This window comes from Syngnathus scovelli, chromosome 7, assembly GCF_024217435.2.
Source record: "Syngnathus scovelli strain Florida chromosome 7, RoL_Ssco_1.2, whole genome shotgun sequence".
In the NCBI taxonomy this organism is placed as follows: domain Eukaryota; kingdom Metazoa; phylum Chordata; class Actinopteri; order Syngnathiformes; family Syngnathidae; genus Syngnathus; species Syngnathus scovelli.
This window is the reverse complement of record NC_090853.1, coordinates 3,554,590-3,574,762: the sequence shown is the minus strand read 5'-3', so window position 1 is coordinate 3,574,762 and position 20,173 is coordinate 3,554,590. Positions and strand designations below refer to the sequence as shown.

Sequence of the window (20,173 nt, the reverse complement as noted above, 5' to 3'; positions counted from 1 at the left end):
GCACTCTTCACTTTCCGTGAAGCTTTGACCATGATTTTTCCCGAATGAAGTGGCCTGTGATTAGGTACACCTGAAAATGGCGGTGTACCTAATGGAGTGACGTCACAGATCAAACAGCCAATTAGGAGGTGAGGGCGGGTGTGGCACTTTTCACTTTCAATTAAGGTTTTTTCCCTAATGAAGTGGCCTGTGATTAGGTACACCTAATGGACACTCCAATAGGAACACTACACGAGGTAAGCTGGTGCCACCTCGCCGTAAAACAAAACGAAGAAGAAAATGACGTCGCTTCCCGTTCATGAACGAGTCGCGAATTGCATTTGCCGCTCACCAACGAACGAATCTGTGAGTGAATGAATGAGTGAGTGAATTGCATTTCCTGTTCATTGCGAGAACGGATCAGTGAGGGAACGAAGCGTGACTTTCCCGTTCGTAAACGAGTTCATGGGTGAACTGCCTTCCCGTGCATCAACGGATCAGTCAGTGAACGTGTTGCGTCTCCCCCTGGCGTGAACTATATAAGCCAGAATGTAGATTTACGATTTGCCAAGGAAAGAAAGAACCACTCACTGAAACAGTTATGCGCGTTTTCTCCAACTTTATTGCATGAAGGGATATGGGCCGTTATGCAACAACGGGGAAATTATGCTTCTCTTTGGGTAATCTTAATTTTATAACACTTATAGTAGTTTTTAAATAACGTGTATACATATATACGCCTAAATATTTTTATCCCATATATCTACTGCAATTTCACATTGGATTGCTGGTTTGAAATGTACTTTTAATATTATTATTTTTAATAAACATTTATGTTAAAACTTGTCTGGTGTTTTATTCCTTGTTTTTATATTCACCAATTAAAACATAAAAATCAGACATTTGGTTAACTGCTTTATATGACAATATAAGTATATCTACTGCAATTTCACATTAGATTGCTGGTTTACTTTTATTATTATTATTATTCCTATAAACATTAAAAACATGTTAAAACTTGTCTGGTGTTTTATTCCTTGTTTTTATTTTTTTTGCTTTATGTGACAATATGTATATGTGTTTTACATTGTGTAATATGTGTTGGTGTCCCCCAAAATAAAGAGCAAGTAGTCAAATACACATTCTTGACACGTACAAAAAATGCATAAAGTTATTAGGTACACTTGAAAATGGCTGTGTACCTAATGGAGTGTCCAAGTGACGTCACAGATCTAACAGCCAATCAGAAAGTGGGGGTGAGGGCGGGTGTGGCACTTTTCACTTAAACCAGGGGTGTTGACCTCCAGTCCTCGAGGGGCCGCGTTCCAACATGTTTTCCAAGTGACCCTCGTTAAGCGCAGGTGCGTGAAAACTTTTAGCTTCTTTCACGTTCAAAAGGAGCTAAAAGTTTTCACGCACCTGCACTTAACGAGGGGACACTCCATTAGGTACACCGCCATTTTCAAGTGTACCTAATAACAGGCCACTTTATTAGGGAAATATCATGGTCAAAGGTCACATGTGTCAAGCTCTAGTCCTCGGGGCCGCGTTCCAACATGTTTTCCAAGTGACCCTCGTTAAGCGCAGGTGCGTGAAAACTTTTAGCTTCTTTCACGTTCAAAAGGAGCTAAAAGTTTTCACGCACCTGCACTTAACGAGGGGACACTCCATTAGGTACACCGCCATTTTCAAGTGTACCTAATAACAGGCCACTTTATTAGGGAAATATCATGGTCAAAGGTCACAGGTGTCAAGCTCTAGTCCTCGGGGCCGCGTTCCAATATGTTTTCCAAGTGACCCTCGTTAAGCGCAGGTGCGTGAAAACTTTTAGCTTCTTTCACGTTCAAAAGGAGCTAAAAGTTTTCACGCACCTGCACTTAACGAGGGGACACTCCATTAGGTACACTGCCATTTCCAAGTGTCACTTCAAACTGAAATACAAAACAGTGCAGAGAACCATAAGGGGTCAGGTCAAAATAGCCGACTGGTTAGTGACACGGGCTCTTGCTCAGTAAGAACTTGGTTCGATCCCAGGAGTGAGATTTTACCCAAATGTCCTTTTATTGTGCAATTAACCCTTTATTTATTCTTTTTTTTTTTTTTTTTACCTCGTGTAGTACACGTTTTACATAACGTATATTGTCATATAAAGCAGTTAACCAAATGTCAGATTTTGGTTTTCATGCCCCAAAAAATAAAAACAAGGAATAAAACACCAGACAAGTTTTAATGTTTATTAAAATAATAATAATAAAAGTACATTTCAAACCAGCAATCTAATGTGAAATTGCAGTAGACATATTGGATAACAATGTTTAGGCGTATATATGCATACACGTTATTTAAAAACTACTATAAGTGTTATGAAATCAAGATGACCCAAATAGAAGCATAATCTTCCCGTTGTTGCATAACGGTGCATCCCTTCATGCAATAAAGTTAGCCGTTAGCATGGAGAAAACGCGCTTAAAAGAAGTGGTGTTTCCGTGAGCGGTTCTTTCTTTCCTTGGCAAATCGTAAATCGACATTCTGGCTTACATAGTTCACGCCAGGGGTAGACGCAACACGTTCACTGACTGATCCGTTGAAGGCAGTTCACCTATGAACTCCTTCACGAACGGGAAAGTCACGCTTCATTCCCTCACTGTTCCGTTCTCGCGATGAACTGGAAATGCAAATCACTCCCTCACTGACTCGTTCACTCACAGATACGTTCAGTTGGCGAACGGGAAATGCAATTCACAACTCGTTTGTGAACAGGACGTTACGTCATTTTCTTCTTCGTTTTGTTTTACGGCGAGGTGGCACCAGCTTCAATGCGCATTACTGACACCTACTGGTTGAGATCATATGAACTGATCGTTCACTCTAGTTCATTGAAGAAACTCGTTGTTTTGAACGAATCGTTCACTCACGAGCTAACACTAAAGCAGAGCGAGTCGAAGGTGGATGGCGCGTGTGTCGTGCACGCCTGTGCGTGGACTTTGTCGTCATGTTGGCGTGTCGTGCACTTCACGTGGACCACCTCCCCCTCCTCCCATCACCTCTCTCCGACTCCCTCCCACTCCTTTCCTCGGCGTGATTTAGCGGACTGAGTAGACGCTGGGTGCCGAACACGGTGTACTGATGCGGGCTTTGCGTTGAAGAGGAAACCGTCACGATCATCAGCTTCCTTTTCATTCATTTGTGGTAGGTGGCGGATTTACATTTATCCAGTATTATTTCATAATCAAACGTTTTGTCAGTTTGTTGATGCATGTGTATGTCTATAAATGTATATATACAGCAAAATATAAATATTATATATTGCTTTTCTACATAAATAAGAAGGAAGCGGCCTGCTTCCATATTGATGCTTCACACCGTTAAGCCTTGGGGGAGGTATGCACTCCACCCACTTCCATTTTAGTTCTTTTGCAGCCTACTGTGTCAATCAAGCTAAATCAATCATTCCTAAAGTTCCAAGAAGTGTTTTGCTCTACTTTTTCATGTCATCGCTTGCTGGCTCGAGTTTCCCAGTTTGTGCGATCTGGCGAAACAGAACCTTAGGGAATCTTTACAGGCACGCATGAACATGCACTCTCACACATGCTTCTCGAAAGAGGCGAGTGACACGGGAAGGAAGGTGCTTGATGCTCATTGGTTTGATTGACAGTGGATTGCAGAGGAGACAGCAGCTCACGTGCTCTATCGGTTGCCACGGCAACATCTGCATCGTTCCGTCTCGGTGCGCTTTTCATGTAGTGACCAATTAGTCAGGATTACAAGGAGAACATCTCAAAGATTCTGAGTCGTAAACGTCTCCTGTTGTGGGCTTTTGTTGTCTTCCAGGAGTCATTTTTCTCTGCGATGACTTCCCGTTCCTGAGGGATTTTCCTATTTTACTTCTCGTCATCTTTGTCCATGGGTTCCCGCAGTCAAGGCTACTTTCCGCACCACCACCATCGTAGCTCCTCCTTGGCGCCTCTACCGACAGCGGTGGCGCCAGTGCCCCGGCTGCTGCCTGAAGGCGGCATGGCCCAGATCACACCGGGCCTGTTCCTGAGCCGAGGCAACGTGGCATCCAACCGGGGTCTGCTCCTGTCCAAGGGCATCACGTGCGTGGTCAACGCCACGCTGGAAATACCCAACTTCAACTGGCCGCACGTGGAGTACGTGAAGGTGCCGCTGGCTGACGCGCCCCACTCGCCCATCTCGCTCTACTTTGACGGCGTGGCAGACAAGATCCACAGCGTGGGCCGCAAGCGGGGCGCCGTCTTGGTGCACTGCGCGGCTGGCGTCAGCCGCTCCGCCTCGCTGTGCCTGGCCTACCTTATGAAGTACCACCGCGTGTCGCTGGCTGACGCCCACGCCTGGGTCAAGGCTCGCCGTCCCGTCATCCGGCCTAACGGCGGATTCTGGCGCCAGCTAATCGAGTACGAGCGCAAGCTCTTCGGAAGGAACTCGGTCAAGATGGTGCAGACACCCTACGGGGTCATCCCTGACGTCTACCAGCGGGACCGCCGCAGTCTGGCGCCCTACTGGGGACTGTGAATGAAAAAAAAAAAAAAAAGGTTATTCAATGAACTCTAGAGACGGGGCTGGACCAGGACAAGGGTGTGGTCGGTCTCCTAATGTTGACTGTGCTTGTCATGATGTCACGTGTACGGTAGCAATTTTTTGAGAGCATTGTAGAGCCCCCAGAGTTTGAGTCGTTCCGTGTATCTTCACTTACATGTAACCGCTCAAAATAAAGCAACAGCAAAGGTCATGGAAAAAAAAAATACCCAAATTGCGAATTGTCTGCACCTCTAAAAACCTTTTAAAATAGTCAAAAAGTCTATTTTTTTACTGGTTTCTGATTTTAAAAACAATATTAATTTGTTGAGCATATGTGATACATTGACAGTACATGGTCATAAAGGCCCAATGAAAAAAACCATAACGATGTAGCCCGCTACAAAAATTATTTTGACATCAATGGACTGTGTCAGTGGCAATGTTTGTGTTTGAATTTGGAAAAAGAAAGAATAAAGACTTCTTCGCAACACGACTACAATTCATATTCACGTTAAGCTTTTAAATGTCGGGCGAGATTGTACAGTTTATAGGACACACAAATGGTGGAAAACATTTTGAAATGATTTCTCGTTACCATCAGAGAAGAAAAAATAAATAAATAAATAAATAAATAAAAATAAAAAATAAAGGACAGTCTGACTGCACTAGAGATTTGATTTGCCAATGTGAAAAGGTTCACAGTTAAAAAAAAAAAAAAAAAAAATACAGTTCAAACTGCTGCACTTGTTTATTTACATTCACATAACGCAAATAAATTACATGTTTTGCCCAAATAAATCCCAGCCTCCGATTAGTTCAAATGTACACCAGGGAGACATTCAAAACGAAAAAGCAAAAATAAATGTGTCTTCCAGCCAAGAAGAATTTAAAAACATGGAAAGTGACATTTAAAAGAAGAACACATTCAAGTCAGCATCTGTTTTGTTACATTCCAGAGTTACCAGATCAGTGGTCTTAGTGTCCGCCCTCAGACTGGAAGATTGCGGGTTCCAACCCCAGCCGGGTCATACCAAAGACTAGAAAAATGGGACCCATTTCTTTCCTGCTTGGCACTCAGTGTAAGGGGTGGAAACAGGGTGTCAGATCACCAAATTATTATTATGTTTTACTTTTTAACTTCAAGCTTTTGACAGGATCCAGTCACAAAGAGTAAAATGGCCGCCAGTGGACGTGACTACATGAATAAATTAACAATAATGTGAAAGTTGGTCACTCAAAGCAGATCGGGCAAGATGAGACCTGGCGGTTTGGGCTCCACGCAGTTGATCCAGAAGTTGGCGCAGCTGGCGTGATACTGGTGCCCGCCGTACACGAGCTTGAAGTTGTCCGTCTCCGAGTTGAATGCCTGAAGAAGAGGAGGGAATAATCCTTACATTTATTTTTTTTTAAGAAAACATTGGAAAAGTTCAAAAATGTTGCATCATAGTATGTGTAAATATTCTCGCTACACGTACGTATTTAATCTTCCTTTATTTTTTTCAAGCCTTGATTTGGGTCTCAAACAAAATACGGTTTCAAACCAGGGTTAGGATTTCAGTCCTAGAGTTACGATTTCAAAATACGTTTCAAGCCGAATTCAAATTGGGAGTTCAAATCTAGAATATGGAAGCAGCTGAAGCTATTTTAGAAGAAATTCAAGTCGATATTTACCGTGGACTTCCGAACACTTTCTGGAGTCAACGCCTGAAATCACAACACAGTCAACACAGGAAAACGAAAAAGGAGGAGGAGGAGGAGGAGAAGGAGGAAACACCACGATCCTACAATGTCGCCTCACAGCAAAAGCACAACCACCGCCAGACTAGAAAGCTGGTCTGCAGACTTGGTGAAGCAGCATGTGGCTCATTATTCACATCCCCTCCAAATGAAAATGCCAAATGGCCAAAAAGTGTGAATCCATCTTGTCTGCGGCTGCCAGTGTGAGATCCAATAAGGACGCTCCCATTCCACTTGGTGAAAGAAGATGAATGAGTGCAGGGGGAGACGCTAAGAAGCTAGTCATGTTATTTGCTCGACATTGGCAGAAGTTGTCTCATTGTTTTTTGCCTCTTTGCGTACATACCCCCCCACCCCCCACCCCCAACGAAAACAAGCCAGCAGTCCACAATGGCAAGTGCGCTTTGTCTGGCTCCTCACCTTTCAAGACTTTGTGCTCCCGTACAGAGCGAGAGCAGCCAACAATGACCCACATTGATTGTGCGCTAAAAGCACCCCGCCGACTGCTGATTGCTCAATGGCTAACATGGCAACAGTTACTAAGGCGCAATGTCAAAGCTTCAGATTTCTCCGACTGCTGCAGTGACGACGGGCCTCACTTGGCATTTCTACGCTGCGGCAGAGAATAGAAATGTCATCAAGTTGAATAAATGAAGATCCAAAATGGACGCTCTGAAGCAAAAGGGCTGAATTTAAAAATGAACACATAGTTAGGAAAAAGGAGGTTCATATGGATTTTTTTTTTTCATTTTGGGAACAAATAAGAGGCCACATCCACACAACAAAGAATAACTGGAAGCAAGTTAAATAAGAGCCAATTTAGCCGCCCCCACCCACACACACCCCCACACACACATCCCGCCACACCAAGCTCATCCACTCGAGAGAAACAGGCCAGCCAACACCTAACCCCCACCAGAGTGCAACCACAATTCTCATACTCGTTTAAAAAGACGTCCCAGAGTGCTTGCTTTTTTCATCTGCAAACACGGCCCACAGTCAGACACTCGCAACGCTGCTCGTGCGTGTGTGCGTGTGTGCTCATGTGCCAACCTTGCTGCGAGAGTCCACATTGAGCAGGCACACGCCGCACGCCAACTCCTTGGCGTTCTTAATGCCGTGCCGCAGAATGCAGGAAGTGAAATCCAGAGAGCTTTCGTCGGGCTGCGCAAGACACAACAAAAAGCCACTTAAACAAACACGTCGTCACAAACGATATTGTGAGCCCCAAACGCTCTCAAGCGGCTTTGCCCGTCAATACTCGGCTGGAGATGAGTTTATACACCATTTGCCGCTCTGCATGGATGAGCACGGCCAATCTTGTCAGGTCTTCTGCTCTGTTTACACACAAGCGCTTAATAAATCCATGATTGTATTGTCGCTCCCGCTGTTGTGAACACGAAAAGAATCAATGGCGATCCGGAGTTAATGGAGCGAGCGTGCACGCGGTGCGTTGGCTAAAATTCCATTACGTTATCGCCGGCCTTCTGTTCGGGAACATGCAATTGGCAGCGTGTGCGTGGGCGAGTGTTGAAAGCGGAGGCGAGCGTCGATCGGGCAGAGTCGGACGGGATGGAGTCGCACGTGTTGTAAGCTCCAAGCGAGTCCAAAATCATTTTGTGGCGTCGTCTGAATTTTAACCCAGGCTTTTTTTTTTTTTTTTTTTTTTAAATCAATTCACCTGTTGAAACGTAAATGACAGCCTGCATAGCGTCTCCCTTGGTGGCAATTAACCTTTCCCACAGACGCATTAAAACAAGAAGACTAAATTCCTCAATTAGGCCGATTAGCCGTTTCCTCAATCACTCCTGACTCCTTTCAAATTACACCGAAAGGTGCCGTCGGAGAAAGCTTCGGTTTCGGGACATTGGGGTAAAAAGCCGAGGGACAAATTAAATGTAGAATTAAAACGGAATCATCATGACTCAAGTCAAGTTAGGCGATTCCAAGTGGAGTCTGAACAATGTGTGGTCTCACCACTAGCTTGGCAAGCGACATGAAGCTGGTGAGGTTGTTCCACACGCGGCTGATGTCCTTCAGCAGCTGCTGCAGCTTCTCCGAGCACACCGCCGTGGCCTTGACGCCCAGCTCCACCCGCCTGGTCACGCGGTAGACCTCCACCACACCTGAAAACCACGCGTGGGTCGTTAGCATAAGCCTTGTAGCATGGAGGCGTGCGTGGGCGCGCTTACCCAGAAGATACTCCATGCCCTGGGCGGACTGGATGACCTCCGTGCACACGGAGGAGCTGCTGATGCTGTTCAGCGTGTTGTTGGCTTTGGTGATGACCTTCAAGTAGAAAGACCGCATTATTAAAAAAAAAAAAAAAAAAAAGCATGCAGCATGAATTCTTCAGGTGTAACATTAGCAGTACACAGGGTCCCTCTAGTGGTACATGAAAGTATCACCTAATTAATTTGAGCAAATCAAATGTCGTACAAACCTCAAGAGCACTTTCCAAACACCTCTGCCACTCGTAAGCATAGCGCTCGCTCTCCTGCAACGTCACAAAATAGAGGTGTCAGTCAAAAGATTAAAAATAATAATGAGAATATCGAGTGGTTGAGATGCTGAGGTTCACCTCCACCTCCCCCGTCAGATCCTTGTACTTGTCCCGGATGACGGGCAAGGTGGGCTTCTCGCTCAGGGTGCTGGAACGGTCTCGGAAGGGCTGCTCAGGAGGCAGAGATGTGGGCGGGCGAGACATCTCCTTCTCACCCAAGCTGTGACTGCGCTTGTGGGAGCCTGAAGGTCAGACAAGCGAGAACTTTTAATTAAGTTCAAACACGTGACTGGCTTGATTTGGTTGCTTTTGAAAAATGGGAATTTTTTTGAGCTTCATACAATCTAGAAAAAAAAAGCTCACCTTGAACAGACAAGTCAAATGTGGCCAGCTCGTTCTTGATCATCTCCTCGCTGGATTTGACTTTGGGCTGAGCGCTGGCCTTCAGGAAGTCAGACTTGCCAAATTTGGGCTTGTCTCCCTGGAAGGCGCCAAAGTCGTCCGAGGTGTCGCTCAAGCCAGCCTCCAAGCCGGTCTCAGGAGGCGAGTCGGGCTTCTCTGAACCGGTTCCGGCAAAGTCCCCAAAGTCGTCTTGGTCTTCACCGCCCTGCTGTTCGCTGCCGGTGAAGTCGGCGAAGTCTTTGAATTCGTCATCCTCTGCTTGGAGGGACGAGGCGATCTCGGCGGACGAGGAGACGCTTTCCGTGTTGAGTTCAGCTTTTAGAGCGGGCGTGAAAGGCGGCGGGGCGGCAGCGGCGCCAACGTGGCCCTGCGGCTTCTGGAGCTCGCCGGTGCCGCACTCCTCCCGGTCCGACCAGTCGTAACTGGCCAGGCTGCTGAGGCCCGAAGTCCCAAACGGGTCGAATTTTATGTCGTCTCCTTCTGCAAAGACAACACAGACATCCATGGCAGCGCGTGACAAAAAAAAAAAAAAAATCGCTATCCTATCCTAAGGTGTTGTGTCTTCTGTTTCAATTGTACGAAGGGGAAGGAGGTAAAGAAGATTTGCTTTAGCTTTGTCTGGCGCCTCTGACTGTACGTTGGTATTAAAATAGCAGACTAGTTCGTTGTGATCATGTTAAATGTGTGGGGGGGGAAAGAATTTCATACACGAAGAGCTTTATCCACCTGTTCTGAGTTTGGTCACGTGACTATCGCAAGCTGAGCCGTGATTGGTTGTAACCTGAGCAACCGTGATGTCATTTTCAGTTGACAGCGAGTGGCAAAATGGACGCCGGCCCCTGAGATGGAGGAAAAAAACGGGTGGATTTTGCTGGTTTCTTCGTATTCCGAAAAACGCAATATTAATCAGAATATCGTGTTTTCAAGAAGAACATTTTTGACTTGACTTCCCCTTTAATTGTTTATTCAAATTAGAGTTTGAGGCCTCGTTCGGGGTTTGTGTTTAGTGTTGGGATTTAAATTATACATGACCTAAATTAGGTCATTGTGAAAAATGTCAACATAATGTATATTGGATATAAAAATAACATAAAATGTAGCAATAAAAAGCCTGCTCTGTAATAAATTAACAATAATAACACACGAGCGTGCGAACGAACACAGCAGCATCATTTAAATGCTGCCCAATATTTTTTTTTGTAGCGTCCAAAGCAGCCCCAAAAAAAGCAATTTGTGAAATTGACAAGGATCTAGTGCTGTATGTGAAAGGAAGAAGAAGGAAAAATAAGACGGCACCCATTTTTGAGCCATACCAAGAGGAATATTTATTACCACAACATGAGAGAAGAGAAGAGAGCCAGAAAAGGTCACAAAGTAGAATTGAGGTCTATTGTTACAAGAAGAGCTTTTTGGCAAACTAACAGTGTAAAACTAGACTTCAGATTTGTTGCATTGTACTAGGGCATGCAGAGTCGGTAGCAAAAGGGCAGAAAAGAAAAAGAAAAAAAATGAAAAGCACAAAAGCAGAGTGAGAAGGCACATTCACAGACTCAAATCAGTCATTCGGAGAAAGAGGAGGTGAGCAGATCCATTCAACTACCAGGTTGGAAAGCAACGAGGAAACACTACGGAAACCCTTTGAGGACTCAAAAAGACAAAAACAAAAAAACAAATTGCAATGCAGAGGCTGTAAATTGGTCACATTCTGTGCTTTTAAACAATTATGTCAAGTTGTTAAGCACTCAAAGGGTTATTAGAAAGCGGCCCAAAAACTGCAAAAAGGACATCCGAAAAAAAGATTTAAAGAGACAGTATCCTTTAGTGACGGTTCGTGAGAGAGTCGTCTTAGCGAACCTGGTGCTCTCGAAGAAACAAATTTCTCTGAATCTATCGGCTATCGCAACTTGTGCCTCATCATAAAAATACAATTCAGAAATCTAGTACAATCCCCCCCTCCTATCACATTAAATGGCATCTAGGGTGGTCTGTGTACTTGTCAATTTCACAAATTGAAAAAAGGCAGCAGGAAGCAGGGCATGATGGGAAATAGCAACCAAGGAGCAAGGATGTGACGATTCAACCTCGAATTAAAAACAGTTTCCTTCTGTACACCGTATCGGAAGCCACTTGACAAAAGGAATACTGTCTCTTTAAGAGTACGTCGTTCAGTACGTGCGTGTTCAGAAACAGGCGGCGGTCAAACTGAGTTGAACAACACGAGATGCTCTGTGGCTCTTCAAAAACTGCATTAGATAAAAATATATTTGAACGGAGCCATTACGGAAGGACTAGTGAGCGTCGTTGGAATGCAGCCATGTTGTGTTACTGTTTCTTTATGTCCTAAATGGTTTTATTTATAAGGCAATGACGATGCACAACTGGATTCAGTCATGATGTGTATGAAAAAAAATGAATGGCTGATCAGTGAGTGAGTGAATGAATGGGTTAGGCCCCTACTCACGGTTATTTGCTGAAAAAGTCTCCCATGTGCTAATTTTCTGCTCAGGTCAAAGCCATGTCTAATATGGAAATGTTACTTTGGCGCCATCTTGTGGTGGCAATGATGTTGAAGTAAAGGAGTTATTCAGGCCATGAAATTCGTGTCTAATGGAAAAAAAAATGCTGTGCCACCATCTTGTGGTAGCTATAGAAGATTAAATGATTATACGAGATTTTTTTTGTTTTTTAAAGAAACCAAGGAAGAAAAACCTCTGAGAGACAAAGTGTAAGACAGAGAATAGTTAAGACGACGTTCAAATCTTGTTAGCGGTTTTAAAAAAGCAATTTTCCTTTTTAAGTGGACAATATTAAATTAGGGGGGGGGGGACAATGTGATGGAGCAAAAAATTCTACTAGAACCAACAGGATTTAAATGAATGAATAAATATAAATAAATAGATGGTTAGATAAATAAATAAATACATATATAAATAAATGAATGAATGAATGAATGAATAACTAGGATGATGTTGGAATGGAGGATGGTGCTTAACATCCAATTTGATATGTTACAATATCATGAATATTTGAATATATCATGTGTGCATGTGTGTAAGTGTATGTGTGTGTGTGTGTGTGTGTGTGTGTGTGCGTAAGAGTGAGAGGGCTCCTCACCAGAGCAAGCGCACTAGTTCCTCACCTGTAGCGGGCGGCTGGTGGGACGAGAGCCCAGTGAGATCCAGCGAGCTGTCCGACATCACGTGCTTCAAGTCCCCGCCCACGTCAGTGAGCTTCATGTCCAGCTGCACCGACAGCGCGTCCTCAGAGTCGTCCTTCCCGGCGCTGCTGCTCCCGATGGACGGGAGGTCCAGGGACTTGACTGAGGCGCAGTCTTCCTTGCCCTTGAAGGCGGCCACCTTGTCCACCAGGGTCTTTTCCGAGGCGCCGAGCGCCGTGCAGAATTTAGACGACTGGAAGTCGGCAAAATCGTCGCCGCTGTCCTTGGCGTCGTCGTAGGCCAGGCCGCCGCCGCTGCCGCCTTCTAAAGACAGCTGCTTGAACACGTCGTACTTGTCCAAGCTCTGCTGAGAGGCGCTCTCAATGCGGACGGCCGGGCTACTCTCGCTTTTGGGCTCCCCGCCAGAACTCCCGAACGCCATGAAGTCGGCAAAGTCGTCCTGCGGCGCCGCCACAGGAGCTTGAGCGGGATCTGAGGATGAAGCGCCATATAGGCCAAAGTCCCCAAAGCTGGGCGGCTTGGCGGCGCCCGGTGGGGGCACCAGAGAATTTGCTAATGTGCCAGTTTGTGTGTCGGAGGCGGGCAGAGCGGAGGGCGCGATAGTGGAGAATAGATCCAGGTCTGCCATGTTGAGAGGGTTCTTGCCTTGAGAAATCGAAGCGGCTGGCGGCTGCTGTTGTTGTTGTTGCTGCAAAGACTGAGAGTTTGGAAAAGCAGAAGGGAAGGTAGGCTGGAAGATCTTGGACTGCTCCGAAGGCTCTAGTGGAGAAACGCTGTCTGCTGTTTTAAAGTCCGTGAAGCCGTCATCACTTCGGACAGACTTGAAATCGGCAAATCCCTCGCCTGTGGAGCAAAACACAAAAAAACTAACTTTTGGCGACGGAAAGAAATTTGAAAGCCTCAAAAAAGAGATCATCACACTGCACACTAGGGGTGAAACGAGTATATAAAATATTCCATCAAAAAGAAAGAAAATCTGCCCTGGGTTGGTGTGCATGGTCAGGAAGGAAGTCAAGTTTGCCGCTGCAACAACTGCTGCATGGTCGGAACATGCCACAAAAAAACAAAACAAAAAAAAAACACGCAGAATACACTCTAGAAACGAGCACTAGTTCACTGCAGACTAAGGGCATGACTTACTGTACTTGTAAGACTGGTCCCCATTCCAAACTGTTCTAATGAAACGGGGAGGGGCAAAACAATTGGGATCAACAACGACGCTGTGGAAAAACAAAGTAGTGCTGACCTCGGCAAAATTAGCTTTAAAAATAATTTCAAATACAAGGTCATGAAATGACGGCGTGGAAAGCAACTCATTCTTCGGTGATACTTTGTGTAAAAAAAAGTGAGACCCTCTACAAAATTCTTACCTAGTGGTTTCTTGTCTGTAGGGTTTTCTAAGTGTCTGAACACACTGTACTTGTCTCCTCCGTCTAGATGTGAGGAGAAAATGCATTCAACAAATAGTAAGACACAAAGATGTGAAATAAGGTACAAACGTGTACCTGATGGAGGGAGCGTGACTTCTGAGGGCTGCTCCACGGACAGTTGCTTGAAGACGGCGTACTTATCAGAGGAGGCCGACGAGGTCCCGGATAGAGGAGTCAACATGGCGGGTGCGCTGAAAGATATCAGGGTTGGGTTTATCAAGGATGGTGAGAACTACAATAATTTAGATAATTTCGTTCCGCCTCATCGTCATCTCCATGTATAATTGCTTTTCCGTCTGTGAATTGATGGCTGACTCATGTGTGAATATGAAAGTGTTACCTGTTTTGATGCTGTGTCGCCGTGCTGGCGGGGAACTTTGCGCTGGATTCGCCCTGGAAGTCAGCGAAGGTTTGGTCACCGCTTCCAGCCTTGGGCGCTTCCTGGAAGTCCTGGAAGTCGTCGTCTTCCACTTTGGTCCCCTAGAAGCGTTCGTATAGTTTTGTTAGCCTGCATCAGTGGAAAATCTGAGCACTGATAGGTGAGATGTTACCTGGGCAGGAGGGAAATTTGCAACGAAGTTGGCGGGTGCAGGAGGAGCCTGTGGCGCAGTCATGGGGGGGGGCATGACTGTCGGGGTGGGCATGGCCATGGACACGGGCGGGTGGGTCATCATGGGCTGCTGGTGTTGGGGCATGACGGGGGCTAAGGCCATAGCCAGGGCCGGCAGGTTGGGCACCGGCGGGGACGGAAACTGACTGAGGATTTCCACGTTCATTGCAGGCAGGCCGCTCTGAGACACATACATTTTTATTTAATATTTATTTATTTATTTATTTACTTATATATCTATTTATTTATAAATATCAGCATTGCAGTTTAACCAAATATAATACATATTAAAAGGTCATTTAAAAAAAATACACATTTCATTAAATAAATACAAATTACGAGTTTCACCTGAGCGACAGCGATCAGCGCCAGCACGGTGTAGAGCTCCTCCTTCGTCAGCATGCCGGGCGTAGTGCGGTTGGCCGAAGCCCAGATTTGGCCCAAGGCTTCCCGAGGAAGACCCGACGACATGAGAAGCGGGTACAGCTTGGCCGTGTCGATGCCAGCTGGAGTCATACTGAACTCCAGAACTTTTTTGAACATCTCTGAGGGCAGAAAAGGAAGCCATTTTGACGCCTGGTGTTCCCGAGTCGATTTGAACGTTCAAAGCTCACCTGGGATGAGGCTATCGTTGTAAAGCCAAGCTGGCGGCATGGACTGCATGTGTTCTTGTTGTGGATACACACCAACGGCCCCTGTTGTAATCAAACACACACACAGTGTTATTTGTTGAAGGAGAATACAAGTTGCTAGTTGCCAAGTCGCTGCTGGAATCCAGAACTGCACAAAAACCTTCTCCAGAAAGCTTGATGCAGCTGTGACACAAAAATAGAACTATCCAAAATATCAATTTTTGGCCTATTTTTTTTTTTTTTTTTGGCATAACAAAAGGAAATAAGCTTGAAAGACAAGGTACTAGCATGATTAGCAGCTTGAATGAACAGCCTCGGTGTTTACCTTGATGACACAAACGAGGGGAGGAAAAACATTTACAATAAAAAAGTCAATGCGCATCCATGTTAAGCCAAAGCGAGCAGAAAGAAGCAGGAAGAGATTTCCTCAAGAGAAACGCTGGATGTAGAAAACCTGCAAATAAGTCTAGCGGAAAGGCTGTAAAGATGAGAGTACCCGAAAATCCCCCACTGGACAACCATCAAAATTATTCAAGATTGATTTGATTTGATTGCGGAAAAAAATGTGCTTTGAAAGCCAAGAGGGAAGCGGCGCTTTTAGTGGCAGAAGAAGCTGCGGCGGTCTTGGAAGAAAATGGCTTCTCTCACCGCTGTGACCACTGCTCGGACGGGAGGCCTCGGGAGCGGCCTCGGGCGGCCTTTCCGTGACGAAGACCGACTGGAGACTTAAGTCCCCGGAGGGCGCGGCCCAGTTCCTGGACTTACTGCTGCTCTGAAACTGGGCGGAAACTTTAGCTCTGGGACTCATTTCCGTCAAAACCCGCTTGGGTTTAAAGTTCAAGTGCGCCGTCTTGCCGGCCGTGAGGTCGCAAGAGGAAAAAAGCTTCTCTTCCAGGGACGGGCCTAGAGAGGGGGGGCGAACGGGGAACAAGCGTGTTTTTCATCAGCTGTCTTTTGACCAAGGCTGAGCACTGAGGAACCTGAGAAAACGGCTTTTGACTCACGGCTCATCAGTGTCAATTAAAAATATGTGGCACGATGTAATTTCTTGGGAGACAGCACGCTGACCCTAATTTGTGTTTCATCGGGTAAGTTGATTTTAAAAACAGACGTGCTAGAAATTCAGACAAATGTTATCATTGAAGGACGGGCTAATTAATGAATGCCGAGATTACAAGTGAGCTTCGAAGCTGATGTTAGCTAGCAGGCTAGCTAATTTGCTAATTGACTCGGGGACAACATATTTTATATACTGTACCTTGAAATGAAGTTTGTGAGCTGCTGTTGATGGCAGAGTGTGAAGGAGCGGCAGTGGGAATGGACACAGAGGAAGGGAGGGAAGGGAGGACTTGAGAGGAAAGGCGCGAGTCTGCCGAACCAACGGGACCCTGAACAAAGTCACTAAACTCCTCGTCCTCCTCGGGCAAAGCGGTCGCGAGGGAGCCCGTCATGACGGTCCTGTGGGAGGAGGCCGCAGAGGAAGAAGAGGAGGAGGAGGAGGAGATGGAAGAGGTGGGCCCTTGAAAGTCACTAAATTCATCATCGTCCTTGGACAAAGGTGGGAGGAGGGAGGGAGTGGCGACAGATGAGTGGGATGAAGATGGTGATGATGATGATGATGAAGTCAGGTCTGCAAGAAGGAACAAATCGCGATGATGGAACACACACACACAGACTTGTGCACAGCAAATGAAGTCAGGTTCAAACAGCAGTTCCTTCTCCCAGAAGGGGGCGCTGTAGTAGAATCATCTGCGTACGCATTTGACTTTTTTCCCCCCATTGGTGATCTGAGCCATCTGTTTGTTATCCAAATGAAATGTGGCCAACGTGGAGCTCGACTTTGGGACATCACATGAAGCTGTACCTGGTTTCTTGCTCTGTGACGACGGCGTGGGGTGCATCTTGGCGTCTCTGCTAAAACCGTCCAGGTTCCCCTTGATCGCCTCCAAGGCGTCGTCCCGGCTCTTCTCCCCCATCTGTACAAAAAAAAAAGTAAGTGTGAGTGACTGGAAGGAAAAGCTGGCTACCGAATGTCACCTTGGGTTTGACGCTACTGAGCAGCCTGAGCTTCTGCTTCTGCTCCTCAAACTGCCGCCGTTTCCTGTCCTCCTCCAGCATCTTCTGCTGCTGCTCCAAACGCTTCCTACAAAAAAACAAAATGGATCTGTAACACAGACAACTTAGAGAATGTAATTCTATAAATAGATAAAAGATGTTCTCAAGAGAGAGAGAGAGAGAGAAGGAGCGTTTCTCTTACTGAAGCTCCTCGGCCATTTGCTTCTGCATGTCGGCGGTATATTGTGGGCCGGCAGGTCTCATGCCCATAAATTGGGGCCGACCCATGAACGGCATTCCGGGGGCTTGCATCCCCATCGTCATGCCGGCCTGTGACATGACATTCGTTTTCCCATCACGCAATTAAATGAAGAATTTAATCGTTGTTTCATTATGATTAATTCATTGGGTAAATGAACGCTGCAGAGGATAAAGAATAGGTGAGAATAGTTCTGTTAACTGTGTCCGGAACCTACCTGCATTGGCATGGCTCCTGGAGGCATCTGACCCCCAAAGTTGATTCCCATCATGCCTTGCATATTTGGTTGCATGACCTGAACCATTGGGAAACCCTGTTGCTGCTGCTGATGCTGCTGCTGCTGATGCTGTGGCTGTTGTTGTTGCTGCTGCTGCTGTTGTAGGGGCACCAAGCCTGCACACAAAACAAAAAGGATAAATTGGTATTTATTTACAATATCTGAAACACGCCAGGGTAAGGGGAAAAAAAAGTGATATATATGTACAGAAACAAAGTATTTGTGCTTTCACTTTTCAGCAATTATACGCACTGAGGGGGAAAAGTTGCTAAAAAAGTAGCTAATGACTTGGTGATTCAATTTGTCGAGCAGCTTGGGAAAGATCAGACCGACAAGAGGCCAATCTGGTTTTCGACAGCTTGGAGCAAAACGAAGACGAGAGAGAGAGAGGGGGATCATATGCAATGTTTGCCAGAGCAGACGTTGAGTTACACGACAATCGGAGCCTTCTGGAGCCTTCCGTGTTAGTTGGGAGATAGGAGGGGGGGGGGGGGGGGCTTTTCCCACATGACTGTGGATACGTTCTACTAATTGTGCTTATTTCAATTGTGTAAGGTGGCTGTTTTTGTTGTTTATATCTGTCAAAAGTAAAAATAAAAAACATATTGTGGCTCACCTTGCGGCGGTCCCAAGTTCCCTCCAACAGGATACATGAAACTGAAGGGGGAGAAAACAAAAACGGATTATGATCTTTCCACCCACACTGGCTGGGCTTCAGTTTCACCTGTGCAGTATCACTGTCGTCCCTTCATTCATTATTTACGGGGCTCAGGCACACAGCATGAAAAATATATGAAAATGATAGATGTCTTTACTCTGCAGTGAGCGGGTAAAATGTTAGTAGAGTTTTATGTGAGGTTAATCAGTTTAAAGTTAGCAATGGCTAAATTAGCAGGAATACACAACCGGAAGTAGTGCGCTTGGTCTTTCAGAATAAAAGCATTATACATATAACGCTTTAAACTGTGAAAATGTTGCTACCTTGATAGTATTTTTGATATTATTCGTAAATGTTTTGTTTTTATTTCATTATTTGTATTCATTTTGATATTCTTTGTTTATGGTCAAAAAAGAAAAAAATGCTTCTTAACATATGCTGCCAGAGGATATTTTAGGTTATTTTTTTACATGACTCGTGGTTTGTTTTATTCATCTTACGCTGTCAAAACAGACATTAGACTTTGTTCAATTCGTTGGTTTTGTTTTATTATTAACAGGACGTTTTGTTTCGAATATTACAGTACAGTATTGGCGTATTGTTTGAATAGCTCCCGCTATGGGCCCGTGCATTTACGTTATTAAAGCGACATCACTCACATATAACGTCATAAATACATGTCAAAGCTGGTTCGATTCGTGTTACTGTTCATTTTAAAAAAATAAAAAACATAAAGAGTCAGTCTGTCTTGATTATCGTGGTCGATTCCTCCTGTGACAGAAGCCAGCTGCTAACGTTAGCTATGGCAACCAGCCATCTCGTCAGCTGGCTTCAACCACAAAACCTGCCGGTGTCGACGTCGCTCTTAAGCCACCTCGGTGACCACATAGAGGCTAAGCGTTTGTAGGGTGTAGATAAATGTCGAAAAAAACATGACAAAATGGAGATAAAGAGGATTGTAAAGGTACTTAAGTACCTGCCGCCTCCCGATGATCCCGGCCGCAGCGCCATCTTGAGAAGGGCAGGAACAAGGTGGAGTTGACGTCATTCTATACGTCATCTATCAACATCCCCGCGTTCGGTCTCGCAGGCGCGTCCTAGTGTGGGTTGCTGCAGTGCACGTATTGACCGATAGGTGTCAGTATTTATCTTTCCATCGGTAAATACAACCGAGGAGGCCATTGAGTGTCACAACAAAGCAGTTGCATTGATGCCACCTGCCAGGCTGGCTAATAAAATGGAACAGTCAAAGTAACGGCAGCCAAACCTAAATTTGAAACCTTAACTCAGGCTAGAAACCGTACCGAGAAGCACTTACCCTTGTTTTCAATTCTAATGTAGATTTGAATTCCTAATTTAAATCACTTGTTTGAAACCCTTATGTGAAACGTAAACCCTTGCTTGATTGTCTAATTTGCAAAACTATTTGAAACTCAAACTTTTGTTTGCAACCTTAATTAAAAAAATCATAACTCTTATTTCAGCCTATGATCCAGGTTTGAAAATGTAAACCCCCAAATTGAAACCCAGCCCTGAGCACTTTGGAGCTGAGGTGGAGGCAGCATATTTTCAACACTTTGAATCTCAATAGCTGAATATCCATTATTAGTCCCAGGAGAGTGATTAACGATGTCACCCATTAGTGATTACACTGCAACCCATTACGGATGTTTGCAAGTATTCACGCCTCCAATTGAGGTTCATTAGAAGCCCGATGAGTCTTCATCACTTTGTAGCTGTGGCTGTCTCCTCCTCCGGTCTGGGATCAGATCAGAGCAAGACCCCCCTCCAGGTCAGGCCCCCCCCTGAAATCTCTTGTACCCCTATACTGGTGAATAGTGATGGGCCGAGAAAGGTGAACATTAACCAGTGCGCCGTAAATCATGACAAAGCTGCGACAGCATCAGCATGACA

At 45.4% G+C, this 20,173-nt stretch overlaps 2 protein-coding genes across 7 annotated transcripts; one reads left to right on the top strand and one right to left on the bottom strand.

Annotated features, from left to right (window-relative positions):
* The first annotated feature begins 2,867 nt into the window (after positions 1-2,867).
* On the top strand, positions 2,868-5,011 carry dusp14 (dual specificity phosphatase 14). Its single transcript, XM_049725171.2, has 2 exons — positions 2,868-3,168; positions 3,811-5,011. Exon 2 carries the CDS (start codon positions 3,883-3,885, stop codon positions 4,510-4,512), a length of 630 nt encoding a protein of 209 aa, XP_049581128.1. The 5' UTR covers positions 2,868-3,168; positions 3,811-3,882; the 3' UTR covers positions 4,513-5,011.
* A 236-nt stretch (positions 5,012-5,247) lies between these two features.
* Positions 5,248-19,315, bottom strand: synrg (synergin, gamma). 6 transcript variants are annotated; one of them, XM_049725165.1, is made up of 24 exons: positions 19,236-19,315; positions 18,218-18,258; positions 17,542-17,717; positions 17,268-17,395; positions 17,048-17,153; positions 16,875-16,986; positions 16,269-16,640; positions 15,659-15,913; positions 14,993-15,073; positions 14,727-14,923; positions 14,320-14,559; positions 14,109-14,248; positions 13,844-13,959; positions 13,709-13,771; positions 12,300-13,181; positions 9,122-9,640; positions 8,837-9,000; positions 8,699-8,752; positions 8,448-8,544; positions 8,233-8,381; positions 7,309-7,419; positions 7,197-7,235; positions 6,190-6,222; positions 5,248-5,884 (listed from the first exon to the last, which is right to left on the bottom strand). In XM_049725165.1, the coding sequence occupies exons 1-24, from the start codon at positions 19,268-19,270 to the stop codon at positions 5,753-5,755; spliced, it is 4,242 nt and encodes a 1,413-aa protein (XP_049581122.1). In that variant the 5' UTR covers positions 19,271-19,315; the 3' UTR covers positions 5,248-5,752. The 6 variants fall into 6 exon arrangements, with proteins under 6 accessions (XP_049581122.1, XP_049581123.1, XP_049581125.1 ...); XM_049725166.2 differs by lacking the exon at positions 7,197-7,235; XM_049725168.2 differs by lacking the exon at positions 15,659-15,913.
* Positions 19,316-20,173: the final 858 nt, after the last annotated feature.